Genomic DNA, 19458 nt, shown 5'->3' with positions numbered 1-19458 from the left:
GTCAGACCCATCCCCACCAGTGCTGTACCCCAGTATAATACAGGGACAGACCCATCCCCACCAGTACTGTACACCAGTGTAATACAGGGACAGACCCATCCCCACCAGTACTGTACCACAGTGTTATTCAGGGACTGACCCATCCCTACCAGTGCTGTACCCCAGTGTAATACAGGGACAGACCATTCCCAACAGTGCTGTACCCCAGTGTAATACAGGGACAGACCCATCCCCACCAGTACTGTACCACAGTGTAATACAGGGACAGACCCATCCCCACCAGTACTGTACCACAGTGTTATTCAGGGACTGACCCATCCCCACCAGTGCTGTACACCAGTGTAATACAGGGACAGACCGATCCCCACCAGTACTGTACACCAGTGTAATTCAGGGACAGACCCATCCCCACCAGTACTGTACCACAGTGTTATTCAGGGACTGACCCATCCCTATCAGTGCTGTACCCCAGTGTAATACAGGGACAGACCCATCCCCACCAGTTCTGTAGCACAGTGTTATTCAGGGACTGACCCACCCCCACCAGTACTGTACACCAGTGTAATACAGGGACAGACCCATCCCCACAAGTACTGCACCACAGTGTTATTCAGGGACTGACCCATCCCTACCAGTGCTGTACCCCAGTGTAATACAGGGACAGACCCATCCCCACCAGTGCTGTACCCCAGTGTAATACAGGGACAGACCCATCCCCACCAGTGCTGTACCCCAGTGTAATACAGGGACAGACCCATCCCCACCAGTACTGTACCACAGTGTAATACAGGGACAGACCCATCCCCACCAGTACTGTACCACAGTGTTATTCAGGGACTGACCCATCCCCACCAGTGCTGTACCCCAGTGTAATACAGGGACAGACCCATCCCCACCAGTACTGTACACCAGTGTAATACAGGGACAGACCCATCCCCACCAGTACTGTACCACAGTGTTATTCAGGGACTGACCCATCCCTACCAGTGCTGTACCCCAGTGTAATACAGGGACAGACCCATCCCCACCAGTACTGTACACCAGTGTAATACAGGGACAGACCCATCCCCACCAGTACTGTACCACAGTGTTATTCAGGGACTGACCCATCCCTACCAGTGCTGTACCCCAGTGTAATACAGGGACAAACCCATCCCCATCAGTGCTGTACCCCAGTGTAATACAGGGACAGACCCATCCCCACCAGTGCTGTACCCCAGTGTAATACAGGGACAGACCCATCCCCACCAGTACTGTACCACAGTGTAATACAGGGACAGACCCATCCCCACCAGTACTGTACCACAGTGTTATTCAGGGACTGACCCATCCCCAGCAGTGCTGTACACCAGTGTAATACAGGGACAGACCCATCCCCACCAGTACTGTACACCAGTGTAATACAGGGACAGACCCATCCCCACCAGTACTGTACCACAGCGTTATTCAGGGACTGACCCATCCCTACCAGTGCTGTACCCCAGTGTAATACAGGGACAGACCCATCCCCACCAGTTTTGTACCACAGTGTTATTCAGGGACTGACCCATCCCCACCAGTACTGTACACCAGTGTAATACAGGGACAGACACATCCCCACCAGTACTGTACCACAGTGTTATTCAGGGACTGACCCATCCCTACCAGTGCTGTACCCCAGTGTAATACAGGGACAGACCCATCCCCACCAGTGCTGTACCCCAGTGTAATACAGGGACAGACCCATCCCCACCAGTGCCGTACCCCAGTGTAATACAGGGACAGACCCATCCCCACCAGTACTGTACCACAGTGTAATACAGGGACAGACCCATCCCCACCAGTACTGTACCACAGTGTTATTCAGGGACTGACCCATCCCCACCAGTGCTGTACCCCAGTGTAATACAGGGACAGACCCATCCCCACCAGTACTGTACACCAGTGTAATACAGGGACAGACCCATCCCCACCAGTACTGTACCACAGTGTTATTCAGGGACTGACCCATCCCTACCAGTGCTGTACCCCAGTGTAATACAGGGACAGACCCATCCCCACCAGTACTGTACCACAGTGTTATTCAGGGACTGACCCATCCCTACCAGTGCTGTACCCCAGTGTAATACAGGGACAGTCCCATCCCCACCAGTGCTGTACCCCAGTGTAATAAAGGGACAGACACATCCCCACCAGTGCTGTACCCCAGTGTAATACAGGGACAGACCTATCCCCACCAGTACTGTACCGCAGTGTTATACAGGGTCAGACCCATCCCCACCAGTGCTGTACCCCAGTGTAATACAGGGACAGACCCATCCCCACCAGTACTGAACACCAGTGTAATACAGGGACAGACCCATCCCCACCAGTACCGTACCACAGTGTTATTCAGGGACTGACCCATCCCCACCAGTGCTGTACCCCAGTGTAATACAGGGACAGACCCATCCCCACCAGTGGTGTACCCCAGTGTAATACAGGGACAGACCCATCCCCACCAGTGCTGTACCCTAGTGTAATACAGGGACAGACCCATCCCCACCAGTACTGTACCACAGTGTTATTCAGGGACTGACCCATCCCCACCAGTGCTGTACCCCAGTGTAATACAGGGACAGACCCATCCCCACCAGTACTGTACACCAGTGTAATACAGGGACAGACCCATCCCCACCAGTACTGTACCACAGTGTTATTCAGGGACTGACCCATCCCTACCAGTGCTGTACCCCAGTGTAATACAGGGACAGACCCATCCCCACCAGTGCTGTACCCCAGTGTAATACAGGGACAGACCCATCCCCACCAGTGCTGTACCCCAGTGTAATACAGGGACAGACCCATCCCCACTAGTGCTGTACCCCAGTGTAATACAGGGACAGACCCATCCCCACCAGTACTGTATACCAGTGTAATACAGGGACAGACCCATCCCCACCAGTACTGTACCACAGTGTTATTCAGGGACTGACCCATCCCTACCAGTGCTGTGCCCCAGTGTAATACAGGGACAGACCATTCCCAACAGTGCTGTACCCCAGTGTAATACAGGGACAGACCCATCCCCACCAGTACTGTACCACAGTGTAATACAGGGACAGACCCATCCCCACCAGTACTGTACCCCAGCGTTGTACCTTTGTGTCTTTTTACACCCATTGTACCCCAATGTTCTCTGACCCTTGCATCCCTGACCCTCTGCTCATATCCCCCAACCCGGACGGCCCCGACGTTCATGACCCGGAGTCCCTGAACCCCTAACCTTGCACTCCTGTGCCTCAGAAACTCACTGGCACCCCGGTGACCCAGACCTTTGCCCACATCCCGCAGTGTTTAATCCGCTCACCCTCTGCCGCGTGCTCTCCACTGCTGGCCTTCTGCCCCAAGTCTCCGACCGCCGGCGTTGCCGTCAACACCCCCTCTCCGTCCTGCGTCCGATCAACGGAGTCTCCACCGGGCTCACCATCCCCGCCACCCAATCCCAGCACGTCCTCGGCGCGAGTCGGCGTCACTGTAAACCGCACTGACATGGCTCGCCGGTTGGTGCCTGATTCGCGGGCCGACTGATATCCGATTGGTAGCCGATTACTACAATCGATTAGTGACCCGATTGGCGGCAGGATGGATGACCGCCTACTGCCTGAATACTATCCCATGAAGGTTCAAGGTTCCTGCGCGAGTAGCGGCCGATTAGTGCCCTGATCGGCAGCTGATTAGTTTCCGATACGTGGCGCGATCGGTGGCCGGCGAATCGGTGCAAAGGGCAGGGGGCGGGAGTCGGTGGCTCGGCCCAGCCTGCATTGCCCGGGTTGCCGATTACAAACCGATACCCGGACCGTAAATCACGACAATCGGCCAATTATGGACGGCCGGAGTCCCGCCTAGCCGGGTCCCGCTATAGGGAGACGAGTAGAGGTAGATAATCGCTAACTAATCGGCTCCGATAGGGGATGGTGGCGCTGGGCTGCTTTGGCGCGCGCCCGCCCGCCGCGGCTGTCAGAACCGGGATCACACTGCGCACGCGCCCTCTCTCCACTGGGGCTGTCAGTGCCGGAACTGCACTGCGCAGGCGCTGCTCTTCTCACCGCACTTGAGGGGCGCGCTCTCTGCTGAGTCTGCACTGCGCAGGAGCAGATCTCCCCACCACGGCAGTCGGAGCCGAGACGGCATTGCGCAAGCGCTGCTTTGCCCACACTTCCCCCCCCCCCCCCCCTCCTATCCCGCTGGATAGATAACTTTACAGTGACGCAAGTAGCGGAAGTTACGCGCGTGCAGTTTCCTGCAAGTGTTGACCGTGCGTGTTGAGTTCGGGGAGCTGTCGCGATGTTCCTGCATTTCTATCTGGACTCGAACGGGGATCGGGTTTACACCCTGAAGGTAAGGCTCAGCCCCAGGGTTCTGGGGTCAGGGGTCAAAGCCAGGGAACTGGTCAGGGGTCAGCCCGAGGGTACCGGGGCAGATCCATAGGCTGCAGGTCAGGGTGAATGGCAGGAAGCTGGGATCAGTGAAACACGAAAGTCTCTAGGCGCTGTGATTGTAGTTAAAAACACAGAAATGCTGGAGGACCTCAGCAGGTCTCGCAGGTAAAGATTTATAACCGTCGTTTCGGGTCTGAGTCCTTCCTCAAGCTACGTGAAAAAGAGACTGGCATCTGTATTCAAAGCCTGGGGAGGAGTGCAGACCACAGACAAAAGGTGTTTACTGGATATGATAAGAGAGAGGAAAGGTGAGAATTGATTTTGGCTCTGAAAGGAGACAAAGGGAAAAAGGATGAGGCAGAGCTGGAGGGCAGGAGGCATGGGGAAAGATCGGTGGGGGGTAGGGGTCCAACGAAACTGGTCGATGTTAATACCATCCTGTTGGAGGGTGCGGTTGTTCTCAGTCTGGCAGGTCAAGTCCTTGGAGCTGAGCTGGAGGGCAAGGGTTAATGGCAATGGACTGTGAGTAAGGGATTAGACCAATAGCTGGAGATCAGGGTTCAGAGCTCGGCTGAAGGTCAGCAGTTAGAACGAGGGAGCTGAAGGTCAGGGGTCATATCCATTAGGCTGGAGGTCCAGTCAGGGTTGGGGAAATAAGCTCTCAAATCCCAAAATTTGAGAGGTGAGAGTTCAGAAGCTGACAGGGTTCGGGGGTCATGGGTGACAAGGTTCAGAGGTTGAGGTGGATGGGAGATGAGGGTGATGTGGTTCAGAATCGGGTGAAGGGATTCAGAGGTCAAGTTCAGGATAATGGGAGAGAATGATATTGGGTACATTTTCATAGTATTCTAACCACCCTTCTCTCTCCTTTCTCTCTCCACCCTGTTCTCTGTTCACTTTTTCTCCCCACTTCTTCCTCTCCTTTCTCCAATTCTTCCCCCTTTATGCACCTTATCTCAACTCCCTCTCTCTGCTGCTTCTACCCTCTTTCTCTCTCTCTCTACTCCCTATCTCTACCCATCTCTCTCTCCACCAACCCTCTCTCCCACCCTCAATCTCTCTCTTCTCACTTTCCTCTCTCTACCCCCTTCTCTGCCCACACACAGAAGGTGGATCCCATGAACAGACCAACCCCCTCTGCACACCCTGCCCGCTTCTCCCCAGATGACAAGTACTCCCGACACCGGGTCACACTGAAGAAACGATTCAACGTTCTGCTGACTCAGTGCCCACCTCCCACCCTTTGACTGCTGACCCTGTGACCTCCAGACCAGACTGACTGCCAGCTTCGCCTATCCATGCCCAGAGGGACGAGAATTGGAGAATCAGAATTCATTGTTATGAGCAAGGATGGATGGACCTTCCCCCATGTGATAATTTGGCGAGACACCCATCACCCTAACTCTAATAAAGATTACTTGACTTTACATTTACTGCTCATGTCTGGTCTGTGAGTCGTGTACTGTATGGTCTTATCCTGGGATATGGAGACAGGAACAGAGCATGGATCTCCTGTTGAGATCTGACCCTGAGATAAAGAGATGCAAACTATGCACGGCACTCCAGGTGTGGTCAGACTGGAATGCGGAGACAGGAACTGTGCCTATGTCTCCAGGTATGGAGTTGGGAACAATGCACTGTGCTCCCAGTGTGGTCAAACCCAGGGATATGGAGACCATAAAACACTGAAACAGAAATCAGTAATTCAGCCCATTGAGTCTGCCTCGCCATTTAATCATGAGTTGATCCATTTTCCCACATCCCAGCCTTCTCCCCATAACCTTTGATTCCCTTGTTACTCAAGAACCTATCAATTTCTGTCTTAAATACACCCAAAGACTTGAACTCCACAATCGCCTGTGGCTACAGATTCCACAGATTCACCGCCCTCTCTCTAAAGAAATTTCTCTGCATCTCTGTTCCAAATGACAGCCTTCAATTGTGAAGTTGTGCCCTTTTTTCCGAGACTTGCCCATCGTGGGAAACAACCTTTCAACATCTACTCTGTCCATATCTTTCAACATTCAAAATGTTTCAATGCGAATGCCCGTTTATTCTCCGAAATTGTAAAGAATACAGCCCAAGAGCTGTCAAACGTTCCCCATATGATCAACCTTTTATTCCCAGAATCATCCTTATGAACCTCCTCTGAACCCTCTCCAAAGTCAGCACATCCTTTCTAAAATGAGAAGCTCAAAACTGCTCACTATACTCCAAATGAGGTCTCACCAGTGTCTTATAAATCCTCAGCATCACATATAACAATTGACAGTTACAGAAACAGGCCATATTGGCCTTTCTAGTCGGCACCGATCTATGTGAAAAATCCACTAGTTCCACCTACCCACTCCAAACATGTACTCATCTAACCTCTTAAATGACAGAATTGATCCTGCCACAACTACCTCTTCTGGAAAATCATTCCACTCAGCCACCACTCTGAGTGAAAAAGCATCCTAAAGTTTTTCTCCCTATCCCACAACTTATGACCCCTTGTTCCAATCTCCCCTACCCTCAGGGGAAAGAGCCTATTCACATCCACTCTATCCCCTTCATAATTTTAAATACCTCTATCAAATCCCCTCTCAACCTACGCTCCAATGAATAAAGACCTAGTCAACTCAATCTTTCTCCGTATTCAGGATACTGCAATCCAAGCAACATTTTCATAAACCTTTGCACCCTCTCTACCTTATTTATATCCTTCCTTTAATTTGGAGACCAGAACTGCACACAGTACTCCAAACCTGACCTCACTATTGCCTTAAACAGTCTCAACATCACCCCCCAGCTCCTATATTTTATGCTATGATTTATAAAGGCTAACATACCAAAAACCTTCTTCACCACCCTATCTACATAAGAATCCACCTTTTTTTTTCTTTTTTTTTCTTTTTTTCACACTATAGATCACATTATTCAAGATATACACATTTCTCCTTTCAAATATATAGTGTCGTTTTCTCTCCCCCTCCATCCAATCAAAACTCCGAGTCCAAGATACATCAAACCCATCAAACAATGTTGTCACTCAACATTAACGAACAAAAACTTCCACTGAGTCAATTCTTTCCATTCTCTTTTCCTTTTGTCATTTTAGGTGATAGATGTCCCGGTAGGTTTTCTCTATTATATTCCATGTACGGCTCCCATATTTGTTCAAATAATGTTATATTATTTCTTAAACTATATGTTATTTTTTCTAATGGAATACATTTATTAAGAATCCACCTTGAAGGAATGCTGAACTGTTATTCCAAGATCCCTCTGTTCCCCTGCATTCTTTTCCCCTTGATAAGAATGCCAGCATTGTATTTGCCTTCTTCACCACTGACTCAACCTGCAGGATATCCTGCACAAGGATTCTCAGGTCCCTTTGTATCTGGAAACTTTCAGTTTTCTCCCCATTTAGAAATAGTTTACCCATTTAGTTTTCTACCGAAGTCCATGACCGTGCACTTTCAGAGATTGAAATTTATTTGCCACCGCTGAGCCCATTCTCCTAATCTGTCTAAGTCCTACTACAGCTTCCTTGGATCCTCAACACTAGCTCCACCTATCTTTGTATCATCTGCAAATTTGGCTACAGTCATTAATTCCATTCTCTAAATTGTTATACAGCATAAAAATTGGACCTAACACTGACCCCAGTGGAACACCACTAGTAGCCAGCAGCCCACAAAAATATGATCCTTGTTTTCCAACTTTCCTTCCTGCCAATCAGCAAAAGCACCACCCATGCTAATGTTTCCTGAACTCTTGTTAAGTACCCTCATGTGCAGCACTTTGCCAAAGTCCTGACCATCTGCATCACAGCATGGTACGGTTGCTGCAGAGAAATGAACCGCAGGTCAATCCACAGGATGGTAAGAGGAGCAAAGAGGATCAGAGAGGAAAGTGCCCTTTCCCCCATTGGCATAATCTACCAGAATCGTCATCTGAAGAGGACAAGCAAAATCATTGAGGACCTCTTCACCCTGCACACAGCATCGTTCAGCTGCTCTTGTCAGGGAAAGAGATTCAGGAGGATCATAGGCAGCGCCACCTGGCTGATGAACAGCTTCTTCCCACGGGCAGCGGGAATGCTGAACGACCAAAGGAACTGCTCACACTCACACTCTGAGAGTTTCATATTCATGAAACAATATTTATTTGAACACTTGTCCTGCATATGTATTGTTTGTCTGTATGTGTGTTGACTCCGGTTGTGTGTCTGATTTGCACCAAGGACCGGAGAACGTTGTTTTGATGGGTTGCACTTGTGCAACCAGATAACAATAAACTTGAAAATCCAAATACACCACATCATTTATCTATCCTGCTTGTCACTTATTCAAGGAATTCCAACAGGTATGTCAAATAAGATTTTCCCTAAGGAAAACATACTGGATTTGGCCTATCTTGTGGTGTGTGTGTCTCCAAGTACTCCGTAGCCTCATCCTTGTCCATCTGCTCCAGCATCTTCTGACATCAGGCTAACTATTCTAGAATTTCCTTTCTGCTGCCTCCCTCCCTTCTTGAATAGTGGAGTGATATTTATAATTTTCAAGTCCTCTGGATCCATGCCAGAATCCATTGATTCCTTAAAGACCATTTCCAGTGCCTCCATAATCTCTACTGCTAACTCAGAACCTGAGGGTGCAATCCATCTGGTCTGGGAGATTTATCTACCCTTGGATCTTTCAGCTTCATGAGCACCTTGTGATAGTAACAATTCCCTTCCCTAAGACCATTGGGCATCCAGCATGCTGCCAATGTCTTCCACAGTGAAGACTGATACAAAATACTCCTTCAGTTCCTCTGTCATCTCATCTCCCATTATTATTTCTCCAGCATTATTCTCTAGAGATCCTATATATATGTCACCTCTCTTTTACTCCATGTACTTGAAGAAGCTTTTTGTATCCTCTAATATTATCATACCCTACTTTCAAACTTCATCTTTTCCCTCCTTATCAGCTTTAGTTGCCTTTTGCAAGACTTTAAAACATCCCAGTCCCCTCCTCACTAATTTTTTCTACCTTGCGTTCCCTCACTTTTGCTTTCACGTTTTCTTTGCTTTCCCTTGTCAGCCACAGTTGTGACATTTTTTCCATTTGAATATTTTCTGATTTGGTATCCTGAACCTTCCCATTTCTTGCAGAAACCTCATCTATTGCTGATTTGCCGTTCGCCCAGCTGCCTGATCCAGTCCACTTTGGCCATTTCCTCTCCTTGCCTCTGTAATTCCCTTTACTCCACTGAAATATCAACACATTTAACTTCAGTTTCTCCTTGTTAAAGACAGTAACTGCACAGTGCTCTGATTTAGTCTGGCTCCAGATATACAGAGAATTCTGTCCCATTTAAGTCCATGGCACTCAGTTCTGACACAGTGAATAGTGGGGAATATTCAGAGGAAGATGGGTCCAGGGATAGGGAAGATTCAGGGAGAGATGGCGACGGAGAAAGGGAAAGGATCAGAGGGGGAGAGAGAAGATTCAAATGGTGACGGGGAGGGTTCAGAGAGAGATGGGGGAAGTTCAGAGGCCAATGGGGAAGATTCAGAGGGGGATGGGGAAGGTTCAGAGGGAGATGGGGAAGGTTCAGAGGGGGAGAGAGAAGGTTCAGAGGAAGATCGGGAAGATTCAGAGAGGGAGAGAAGATTCAGAGAGTGACAGGGAAGGTTCAGAGGGAGATGGGGAAGGTTCAGAGGGAGATGGGGAAGGTTCAGAGGGGGAGAGAGAAGATTCATAGGGGGATGGGGAAGGTTCAGAGGGAGACGGGACGGTTGAGAGGGGGACGGGGAAGGTTCAGAGGGAGACGGATCAGGTTCAAAGGGGGACGGGGAATGTTCAGAGGAAGATGGGGAAGGTTCAGAGGGAGATGGGAAGGTTCAGAGGGAGATGGGGAAGGTTCAGAGTGGGAGAGAGAAGATTCATAGGGGGATGGGGAAGATTCAGGCGGGGATGGGAAAGTTCAGAGGGAGACAGATCAGGTTCAGAGGGGGACGGGGAACATTCAGAGAGAGGTGGGGAAGGTTCAGAGGGGGGCGGGGAATGTTCAGAGGAGGACTGGATAGATTCAGAAGGAGATGGGGAAGGTTCAGAAGTGGACAATGAAGGTTCAGAGGGGGACGGTGAAGTCTCGGAGGGAGACCAATAAGGTTCAGAGGGGGGTGGGGAATGTTCAGAGAGGGACTGGATAGGTTCGGAGGGAGACGGGGAAGGTTCAGAAGTGGACGAGGAAGGTTCAGAGGGGGATGGTGAAGTTTCGGAGGGAGACCGATAAGGTTCAGAGGGGGACAGGGAAGGTTCAGAGGGGGACAGGGAAGGTTCAGAGGGGGTCAGGGAAGGTTCAGAGGGGGACGGGAAAGGTTCATAAGGAGATGTGAACATTCAGAGGGAGTCTGGGACTGGGATGATTAAGAGGGAGAGGGGTCGAGGGATCAAACTTCCGTGAACTGTCAGAACTTCCCTCCTGTCCCCGTCTATCTCCTCCCCTTTCACTCATTCTTCCCACTCACTTCCCCTCCCTACCCCTCTCCTTTTCTCCCCACTCCCATTCTCTCCACCCCTTCTGCTGTCACATCCCCTTTCTCCCCCTCTTCTCCCCCTGAACCTTCCCCTCTCTCCCCATCTCCTCCCACCCCATGTCTCTCTAGGTTCCCTCCCCACTGCTCTCCCCCTTCCTTCCTTACACTCTCCCTCCCTTCCCAACTCTCTATCCATCCCCACCTCACACCTTCCTCTCTCCCCCTCCCTCTCCACCACTCCCCCTCCCTCTCCTCTGCTCTCACCCTCCCTCCCCAGCACTTTCCTCCTTATGACTCTTCTTTCTACCATTCCCTCCCCACCACTCTCCTTCTGTCGCCACCTCTTCCCTTTCTGCCCCACTTCTCCCCCTTTCTTCACTCTCTGCCCTACACCCCTTCCTTTCCTCTCTTTCTTCCTACAACCCCTCCTTCCTTCTCCCCTCCCTACACCCCTTCCTTTCCCCTCCTTCCCTCTCCCCTCCCCAAACCTCATCCTTCCATCTCCCCCTCCCTACACCCCCTTCCCTCTCCCCCTTACAACCCTTCCATCCCGCTCCTCCCTACACCCCCTCCTTCCCTCCCCTCCTCCATACACCCCCTCCTCTCATCCCCATCCATACATCCCTTCCTTCCCTCTCCCCCCTCCCTATTCTCCTTCCTTCTCTCCCCCTCCTTCCTCCCTACATCCCCTCCTTCTCTCGCCTCCTCCCTACACGAGACATCCCTTCCCCACCTTCTCCCCGATCCCGCGTGTAGTGTTTTTTTTTAAACAGCCCGTTCCGGGCTCGCGAAGAAGCCAGACAGTAGAACCGGGATCACGAGTAAGGGAGAGGAAGCGGGGAGACGGGTGTAGAGCGGGCAGTGTGTGCCAGGGAATGGGAAACCAGGGCAGAGAGCGGGCTCAGAGACTTGGTAAAGTACGGTGAGGTTTGGTCTTCTGGGTTATAGGTGGGGAGAGAGGGAAAGGGGAGACAGTGGAGGGGAGAGGGAGGGAGGGGATGGAGTGAAAGAGGAGCGGAGAGAGAGGGGTAGGCGGCAAAAGGGCGGGTAAGGGGAAGAGGAAAGAGGGGGGATGAGTGAATGGGGGTGGTGAAGGAGAAGAGGACGTGAGGGAGAGTGGAGTGGCAGGAGAGCCGTTGGTGTGTGGAAAAAAGGGTTCGGAAGGGGGGAAAAGGGGAGGGAGGAAAATAGATGAGAGAGGAGGACGGGGAGAGAAGGCAGAAGGGTCTCTAGTTTGGAATGGTGTGGGTGGATGCTTTGTGGGTTGGGGAGGGGAGGTGGGCTCTGGTTCAGGACAGGGGTGTGGGTTGATCTGACCCCTCTGCTCCTTCTTCCACAGGTGACCATCCATGGAAGCTTCAAGGGCTGGACCAGTGCCCCCACCAGTGGGCGAGAGACCCCAAGGCACCCCTCAGCTGACCCTCCTTTCCCTGGAGCAAGCTCGGCCACCGAAGGTGGCCCTGCCCCGCCCTTCAGACCCTGGGGCCAGGACCCTGCTGCTGACTTCCCCCTGCCTCACCTGGGTGAGGGCCGCACATAGCTGCAAGGTGCTGAGCTTGGGCCTGGTCCCCTGCCTCAACTTCTGCCGCCTTGCCTCCTCCAAGGGGGTCCTGGTTTCCCGGACACCCGGCCTCCTCCTCCACAAAGAGGGCCACCCAGCCAGAGGTTCAGACCCTGGCCAGGCAATGCCTCCCTGGAGGGGGCCAAGTTTTCCCTCTCCCGCCCCCTCCGGACCTCTAGTCCTGAGTGGCCCACCGGCTGGCGGAGGCCTGAAGGGACCCCTCCCCAGTGGCTACTCCCGAGGGGTCTACAACAATTTCTGCCGGTGGCAGCAGTACAAGGGGCTGGCAAGACCCCACTACCCCTGGACCCCCGACAATGAGGCCCTGGCCTGCTTTTTCATGTAAGAACAATGGACAGTTTGACCCCTAAATCTTCTCTCCCCACAGAGCCCACACTCCTCCATGGACTCCACCACTTCCCATTTGCTCCCCCTGACCCCATCCTTTCCCATCCACTCTCCCCATGGACCGGACTCCACCCCTTCCTATTTATTCCCCAGGTACTGCATTCCTTCCCATTTACTCCCCACAGACCCCACCCCTTTTGTTCACTCTCCAGGGACCCCTCCTCTTTGCATCCACACTCCCCACAGGCTGGACCCCGCCCCTTCCCGTTCACTCCCTCTGCTAGACCCCACCCAGGCCCGTATACTCCCCATAGACTCCAAACCATCCCCTTCAGTCTTCCCATCCACAGCCCCCATGGACCCCTTCCAGTTCACTCCCCCCATGCACATGCATCATGTGCATCATCCCTTCCTGTTCACTCCCTATGAACCCCACCCTGTACCATTCACCTCCACCTGCCTAAATTCCCCTTGAACCATAGTGACTGTTGATGGATGACTCCACCTTCTCCTCTGGCAGTGAGTTCTGGATCTCAGCCACTCTGAGTAGACAAAAACTTACCCCTCTGATGCCTTCTAAACCCTATTATTCCCCTTTGATGCCAGTTGAGTTTTCCGGGAAAGCAAAACCTTTCAACCCAACTCCTTGCAGGCCCATTTGTCCACCTCAGTCATTTACCTGGGAGAAAAATCCCGGCCTGTCCAGCCCCTTCTGTACAACTCCAGCCTATGAAGTCCCAGGGAATCTTCCCCAGCTCAACGACATGCTTCCTACAGCTGGGCGACCAGAACTGGCCGCAATCCTCTGTGTGGTCTCACCCACATCTCGGACATCTTTGTTCCTGGAGGGATGTGGGGCAGATCTTGATTGAGTTTTATTTTGAGGAGCGAACTCAGGAGGACTGATGAGGGCAGTATGGTTGATGTTGTCAACATGGACATTCAGAAGGTGTTTGACTCAGGAAGGCATTGTGATGGAATCATCTGCTGAATCAGTGTGGATGGAAATCAGAAACAGGAAGGGAGCAATCACTCTACTGGGAGCAACCAAATAACCATCAGGACACTGAGGTCCAGATAATTAGGCAGATTTTAGAAAGGTGCAAAAATAATAGGGTTGTTTCACAGGAGACTTCAACTTCTGGCACCTCCGGAGTGCAAAACGTTCAGATGGAGCAGAATTTGTCAGGGGTATCCAAAGAAGGATTCCTGACACAGTATGTGATCAAACCAACTGGAGGAGAGGGCATACTGGATCTAGTACTGGGTAAAGAACCTGGTCAGGTAACAGACTTCTTGAAAGAGGAAGATTTTGGTGACAGTGACCACAACTCCCTCACCACTAGGATAGGAGTAGACAAAATCGGAAAGTGTTTAATTGGGGGAGGGTCAATGTCCGTGGCTTAAATCAAGAGGCAGAGAGAGCAAACTGTTGCACGTGCTAGAGTTTATACAGTTCTTAGGTGGGTGGGCGTCTGGCCAGTAATGATGCTAAATCATTCAAATGACCCAGTGGTAAGATGTGCACTAATGGGTGGCGCGACCTCTGGATAGGTTCCAGACAGGGATGCCATGCAATCTTCCGCAATCCACGTACATCAGTGACTTAGTGGAGGTATACAAAATTGTGAGGGGTTAGATAAGGTGTACAGCCAGCACCTTGTTCCTGGGGCTGATGGGCCTGGTCCACTCTGAATTGAAAGTGGAGACACGGGTGGACAGGGTGGTGAAGGAGGTGTTGGACCACACTTGCCTTCATCAGTTGAGGTACTGAGACCAGGAGTGGGGATGTCCTGTTACAACATACAAGACATGGGTGAGAGCACACTTGAAGTATAGTGGGTGGCTCTGGTTACCTGGCTGCAGGATTGAGCTGGAGGTGGGGTAGAAAATATTCCATGGGATTAGGGGGCTCGAGGTACAAGGAGAGGCTGTATCGGCAGGGACTTTTCTCATTGGAGTGTTGGAGACTGAGGGGGGACCTTCTGGATGTTTATAAACTCGCAAGGGGAGTGAGCAAGGTGACTTCCCAGGGTTGAGAAGCCTAAAATCAGAGGGCCCTGATTTAAAGTAAGAAGGCAAAGATTTAGAGGGGACCTGAGGGACACCATCTTCACACAGAGTGTGGTGGGTGTATTGGACAAGCTGCCACAGGAAGGGGTCAAGATGTGTGTGTGCATGACAGGATGGTTGTAAAGAGACCTTCACTCTGAGACTGATCCCAGGTGAGTGTGTGTGCATGCACTTGTACGTGTATGATAGTGTAGAGCTTCACTCTGTGAGTGACCCCTGGAGTGTGTGTGGGACAAAATGAGACAGGATGGTGCTCTCAAAGGGTGTGACCCCCTCCCCTCTCCCCACAGCCCAGTCCTGCGCTCCCTCTCCCAGGTCCGTCCAGAGCTGCGGACAGAAGAGAGGGTCTCTCTTGCTGTCCAGGAGTGGCAGAAGCTCAGCAACTTCGACCGGATGATCTACTATGAGATGGCGGAGAAGTGAGTGTGGAGGGAGCTGCTGGTGTCTGCAGGGTCACTGCTGGAAAATCTGCTGGGTCAGAGCTGGGGTTTGTTGGGAGGTGACTGTCTCTACTGGGAGTCACGAGTCTCTACTGGGAGCAAAGTTTCTGCTGGCATGCTGCTGGGAGGCACTGATCTCTGTTAAGAGGGGATAGTCTGTTGGAAGTCATTAGACTGCTGGGAGTCTCTGCTGGTCACTGCTGGGACAGTAATTCTGAGCCCATTCTCCCTCCCCCAGGTTCATGGAGTTTGAGCAGGAGGAGATTGCTCAGCGTTCTCCCGTGGATTCCATGTCCGGACACACCGATCTCTCCGCTGAGATCCTGCTAGAGTCTGGGACCACTCGCAAACCAGTCAATGAGATGCTGGCTGGTAGGGATGGGGTCACAAACCCTGACAACTGACTGAAAAACATGACCTGCCAACTTCATACCATCAACTGGACCCATGTACCCTGAACCAAACTCATGGATCCTGACCCCAAACCATGGACCCTGATCCACAGACCCTGACCCCAACATGTTTCCTGACATACAGCCCTTACCTCAACTCATGAACCCTGACCTACAGACCCTAACACCAACCCATGAACTCTGACCTACAGACTTTGACCCCAACCCATGAACCCTGACACACACCCTTGATACATTAACCCTGACCCCAATCCATGAACCCTTACCCAAAGATTCTGAACCTGACACTAATATCCTGGCCCTGACCCATGGACTTTAATGATTGATTGGTCCCCAGGGGGTGGTGATGGGATGGGCTGCTTTGTGGTTTGAGATGGAGCTGGGAGTGGGCAGTGGTTGTGTTGGGATGGGGATGTGTTGGATTGGGATGTTGTTTGGGTTGAATGCAGATGGGTATGTGTTCGATGGGGGTGTTGGGTTATATTTGTTGAAATGGAGTGTTCTGTTGGGTTGGGGTATGTGTTGGGATGGGTAGGCTTCGATGTGGTTGGGACTGGATGTGGTCAGGTTTGAATGTGGTTGGGACTAGATGTGTTGGGGACTGGATGTGGTTGGCTGTGGATGTGGTCGGGGTTGTATTTGGGTGTGGAATCCCCCCCAACTTGTGATTCCCCACCTTCACCTTCCCCTCCAGACCTTGGAGGAAGGATGGCCAGAGGCACAGGAAGATCCCAGCAATGCCTTCAGCAGAGCAAACCCCCCGTGTGTGGGGGGAAGGCCCAGGACCAGACCATCCCCCCGGAGGCAGTGGATCAGTACATCAAGGTGATGGAGAGCCTGGGGCAGGACCACCCCCAGAACCTTCCAGAACCTTCTGAGGAGTACGACTCTGAGCTCCTCCACTACATTGACGAACTCTGCAGCAACAACTCCTTCATCGTCAAGGTAGGGAGACACTAGGAGTCAATGGGGTCCACATAGGGATTGATCAGGGGTCTCTGAGGGTCCATCATGGATCCCATGGGTCATAGGGGGTCAACCAGAGTTACTGGGACATCACCTGGTCAGGTCTGGGTCACTGGAGGTCAACCATGCACCTCATGGGACAATGAAATGCATTCAAGGTAAGTGGTGTCACCTGGGTGTTGGTTAGCGGTTCGCTGGGGATTAATTGGGGTTAACCAGGATTATTACTGGGCAGTCAATGGGTCACAGGGTTCAAAGGAAGCTAACTCTCTCTTTCTCTCTCCCCTCTCTCTTTCACTCTCCTGTCTTCCCCTCCCTCTCCCGCTCTCTGTATCCCCTCTGTCAGACAGAAACCATCATCCATCCACACTTCCTAATGGACCTTCTCTCCCCCAGTGGGATTCTGGACATGTCCCAACTGCTGCAGGAGCTTCAGACCCAAGACCATCTCTCCCAAGCTGAGGTGAGGGGGAAGGGAAAGGGGCAGAGAGAGGGGTGGCGAGATGTGTGGAAAAAGAGAGGGGAGAGAAGAGGTGAAAGTGGGGGAGAGTGTGGGGAGAAAGGGTGAGAGAGTAGGGAAGGAAGGGGAGAGGAGAGAGAGCAAGAGAGGCGGAGAGGGGCTGAGAGTGGTGGAGAGCGGGAGGGGACAGATGGAGGGTGGTTGAACGAGGGGATCGGGTAGGTTTTGCCAATGAGAATGCCAAGTGATCAAAGGAACTGTTCACACTAACCACCTGAGGCTCTCATGTGGAAAGAAATATTTATTTATTTATGTGCATATAGGAAGACTTGTCATGCATAGGGATTGTTTGTCCGTATGGGTGGTGTATGCCTATGAATGCAGTTTCATCGGGTTGTAATTGGTGTAATCAGATGATGATAAATGTGTCAACGTGGATGAAGGGAGAGTAAGAATGTGGAGAAAAGGAAGGAAGGTGTTGGGACTGATGGGTGGGTGGGCAGTGGAAGAGGAGATCAAGGGAGGCTGTGAGCAAAGGGAACAGGGAGGGAGGGTTCTGCCACTCTCTGATCCCTCCACTTGCTCACTCCCCTCTTTACAGCTCGATGGTGCAGGTTCAGCACAGGCTCCCATTGCCCAGATCTCGGGTCCCTCAAATCTCCAATCCTCCCTCACACCAGAGAAAATTGAGCCCCTCTCTAGCCTCGTAGCCCAACCTGTTGAGCAGGAGTGCCCTTACTCCAGCCGCCTCCAGCTCCTGGCTCTGCAGTCTGCCCATGACGATTCTCCTGCCTCCGCAGGGGAAGCCGAGGCTTCACTAGGCCTGGCCTGCTCTCCCCTACCCTCACGCCAACCCCTCCTGACGGAGCTGCCCCCAAGATCCTTCCAGGGGAAGCCTCAGCTTCACCCTCTTTCCCCGCAAACACCCAAGCCTCATATCTATGGCCCTGTTGTCAGGGGTGACCAACAACCTGGGACACTAGGGCCAGTCAATGGCAAGAGGCTGGTGTCTTGCCAGAAGGAAAGGGAGGCCAACTTTTCAGCCAATGATAGGGCTTTGTCTACTGTTCAGAGCCAAAGCAGGGATTCAACTGGGGATCAGACCCAAAGTAGGGCCCCAATTGTGGATCAGAACCAAAGCAGGGTCCCAACCGAGAATCAGAACCAAAGCAGGGCCCCAAACGGGAATGAGAACCAAAGCAAGGCCCCAACTGAGGATCAGAATCAAAGCAGGGCCCCAACAGGGGATCAGAACCAAAGCAGGGCCCAAAATGGGCATCAGACCCAAAGCAGGGCCCAAACCGGGAATCAGAACCAAAGCAGCGCCCCAACTGGGGATCAGGCTCAAAGCAAGGCCTCAACTGATGCTCAGACCCAAAGATTTGCCTCCACTGAGAATCAGACCCAAAGCAAGGTGCCAGCTTGTGACCATGCCCAAATGAAGGCTGGGAATCAGGCCCCAAACAAGCATTTGGCCCCTGCCTATATGCCAAGGGCTGAAGCCCCGAGCCGGGTTTACCCACTGGTGCAAGGGTTTGACATGCAGGTCCCCGAGCAAGGGAGTGTGCAGGGCAAGGGATCCCAGAGGCCAGAGGACAAACCTTGCTGCAATGCCCCACAGCACCAGGCTGGACGCCAAGGCTTGCGCAAGCCCAAGTTGCCCCAGCAGGTTGGGATAGGCCCCAACTTGCCCTCTACCAGGATGGGGGCGAGGGGAGAGAAAAGGAGAGCCCAAGGGAGAGCTGTTCGCAGGAGCAAGAGGACAAGGTGAAAATGAGGAAGATCCAGGAAACCAGAGCAAATCCATTGGTAAATAAAGCATTCATCAAGGAAAAGGCTCCAGTGTTTGTCTGTACACCATCCTCATTCACTCACACCACACTCGCTCACACACACACACACTCTCTCTCACACATTCTTACACACACACAGACACACACATACATTCAAACTCACACAGACACACACAAACACACACATTCATCCACACATCCCCACACACACACACCTGCACACACGTGCCCCCCCCACACACACACACACACACACACACACACACACACACACACATACACACACACACTCTGGGATCGGACACTGAGTGAAGCTCCCTTTGAACCAGGGATGCGTTGTCTTGTTTGGTTGTGGGCCACATAAAGAAAAATATAAGGAGTCACGGGCCAAATGACATTCAACCTGACAGTTTTCAACCAGTTTCACTGCAAGAGAAGCAATGTTTTTTTAGACCAGAAAACCCCTGAGCCACCACAAATCCATTCTCTA

The 19458-nt window shown here is 52.0% G+C and overlaps 3 protein-coding genes across 9 annotated transcripts in view; 2 read left to right on the top strand and 1 right to left on the bottom strand.

The window, feature by feature from the left end:
* The window catches only part of LOC138764802 (solute carrier family 12 member 6-like), a 35424-nt gene extending 31395 nt beyond the window's left edge, over nucleotides 1–4029 (bottom strand). For all 3 annotated transcript variants that reach the window (XM_069941104.1, XM_069941106.1, XM_069941105.1), the window contains exon 1: nucleotides 3329–4029. In XM_069941104.1, coding sequence (XP_069797205.1) covers nucleotides 3329–3512 — 184 coding nt within the window. In that variant the 5' untranslated portion in view covers nucleotides 3513–4029. The remainder of the gene's footprint in view (nucleotides 1–3328) is intronic.
* Nucleotides 4030–4229: 200 nt separating this feature from the next.
* nop10 (NOP10 ribonucleoprotein homolog (yeast)) lies at nucleotides 4230–5827 on the top strand. The gene is made up of 2 exons (XM_069941108.1): nucleotides 4230–4359; nucleotides 5507–5827. Exons 1-2 carry the CDS (start codon nucleotides 4306–4308, stop codon nucleotides 5645–5647), a joined length of 195 nt encoding a protein of 64 aa, XP_069797209.1. The 5' UTR covers nucleotides 4230–4305; the 3' UTR covers nucleotides 5648–5827.
* Nucleotides 5828–11629: 5802 nt separating this feature from the next.
* LOC138764801 (NUT family member 2G-like) lies at nucleotides 11630–19010 on the top strand. 5 transcript variants are annotated; one of them, XM_069941102.1, is made up of 7 exons: nucleotides 11630–11735; nucleotides 12254–12817; nucleotides 15187–15315; nucleotides 15575–15708; nucleotides 16444–16694; nucleotides 17062–17178; nucleotides 17777–19010. In XM_069941102.1, exons 2-7 carry the CDS (start codon nucleotides 12264–12266, stop codon nucleotides 18944–18946), a joined length of 2355 nt encoding a protein of 784 aa, XP_069797203.1. In that variant the 5' UTR covers nucleotides 11630–11735; nucleotides 12254–12263; the 3' UTR covers nucleotides 18947–19010. The 5 variants fall into 5 exon arrangements, with proteins under 5 accessions (XP_069797203.1, XP_069797201.1, XP_069797202.1 ...); XM_069941100.1 differs by lacking the exon at nucleotides 11630–11735 and adding an exon at nucleotides 11742–11826; XM_069941101.1 differs by lacking the exon at nucleotides 11630–11735 and adding an exon at nucleotides 11742–11831.
* Nucleotides 19011–19458: the final 448 nt, after the last annotated feature.

Source organism: Narcine bancroftii, chromosome 5 (genome assembly GCF_036971445.1).
Source record: "Narcine bancroftii isolate sNarBan1 chromosome 5, sNarBan1.hap1, whole genome shotgun sequence".
NCBI classification, from domain to species: domain Eukaryota; kingdom Metazoa; phylum Chordata; class Chondrichthyes; order Torpediniformes; family Narcinidae; genus Narcine; species Narcine bancroftii.
This window is presented reverse-complemented; position numbering and strand designations above follow the sequence as displayed.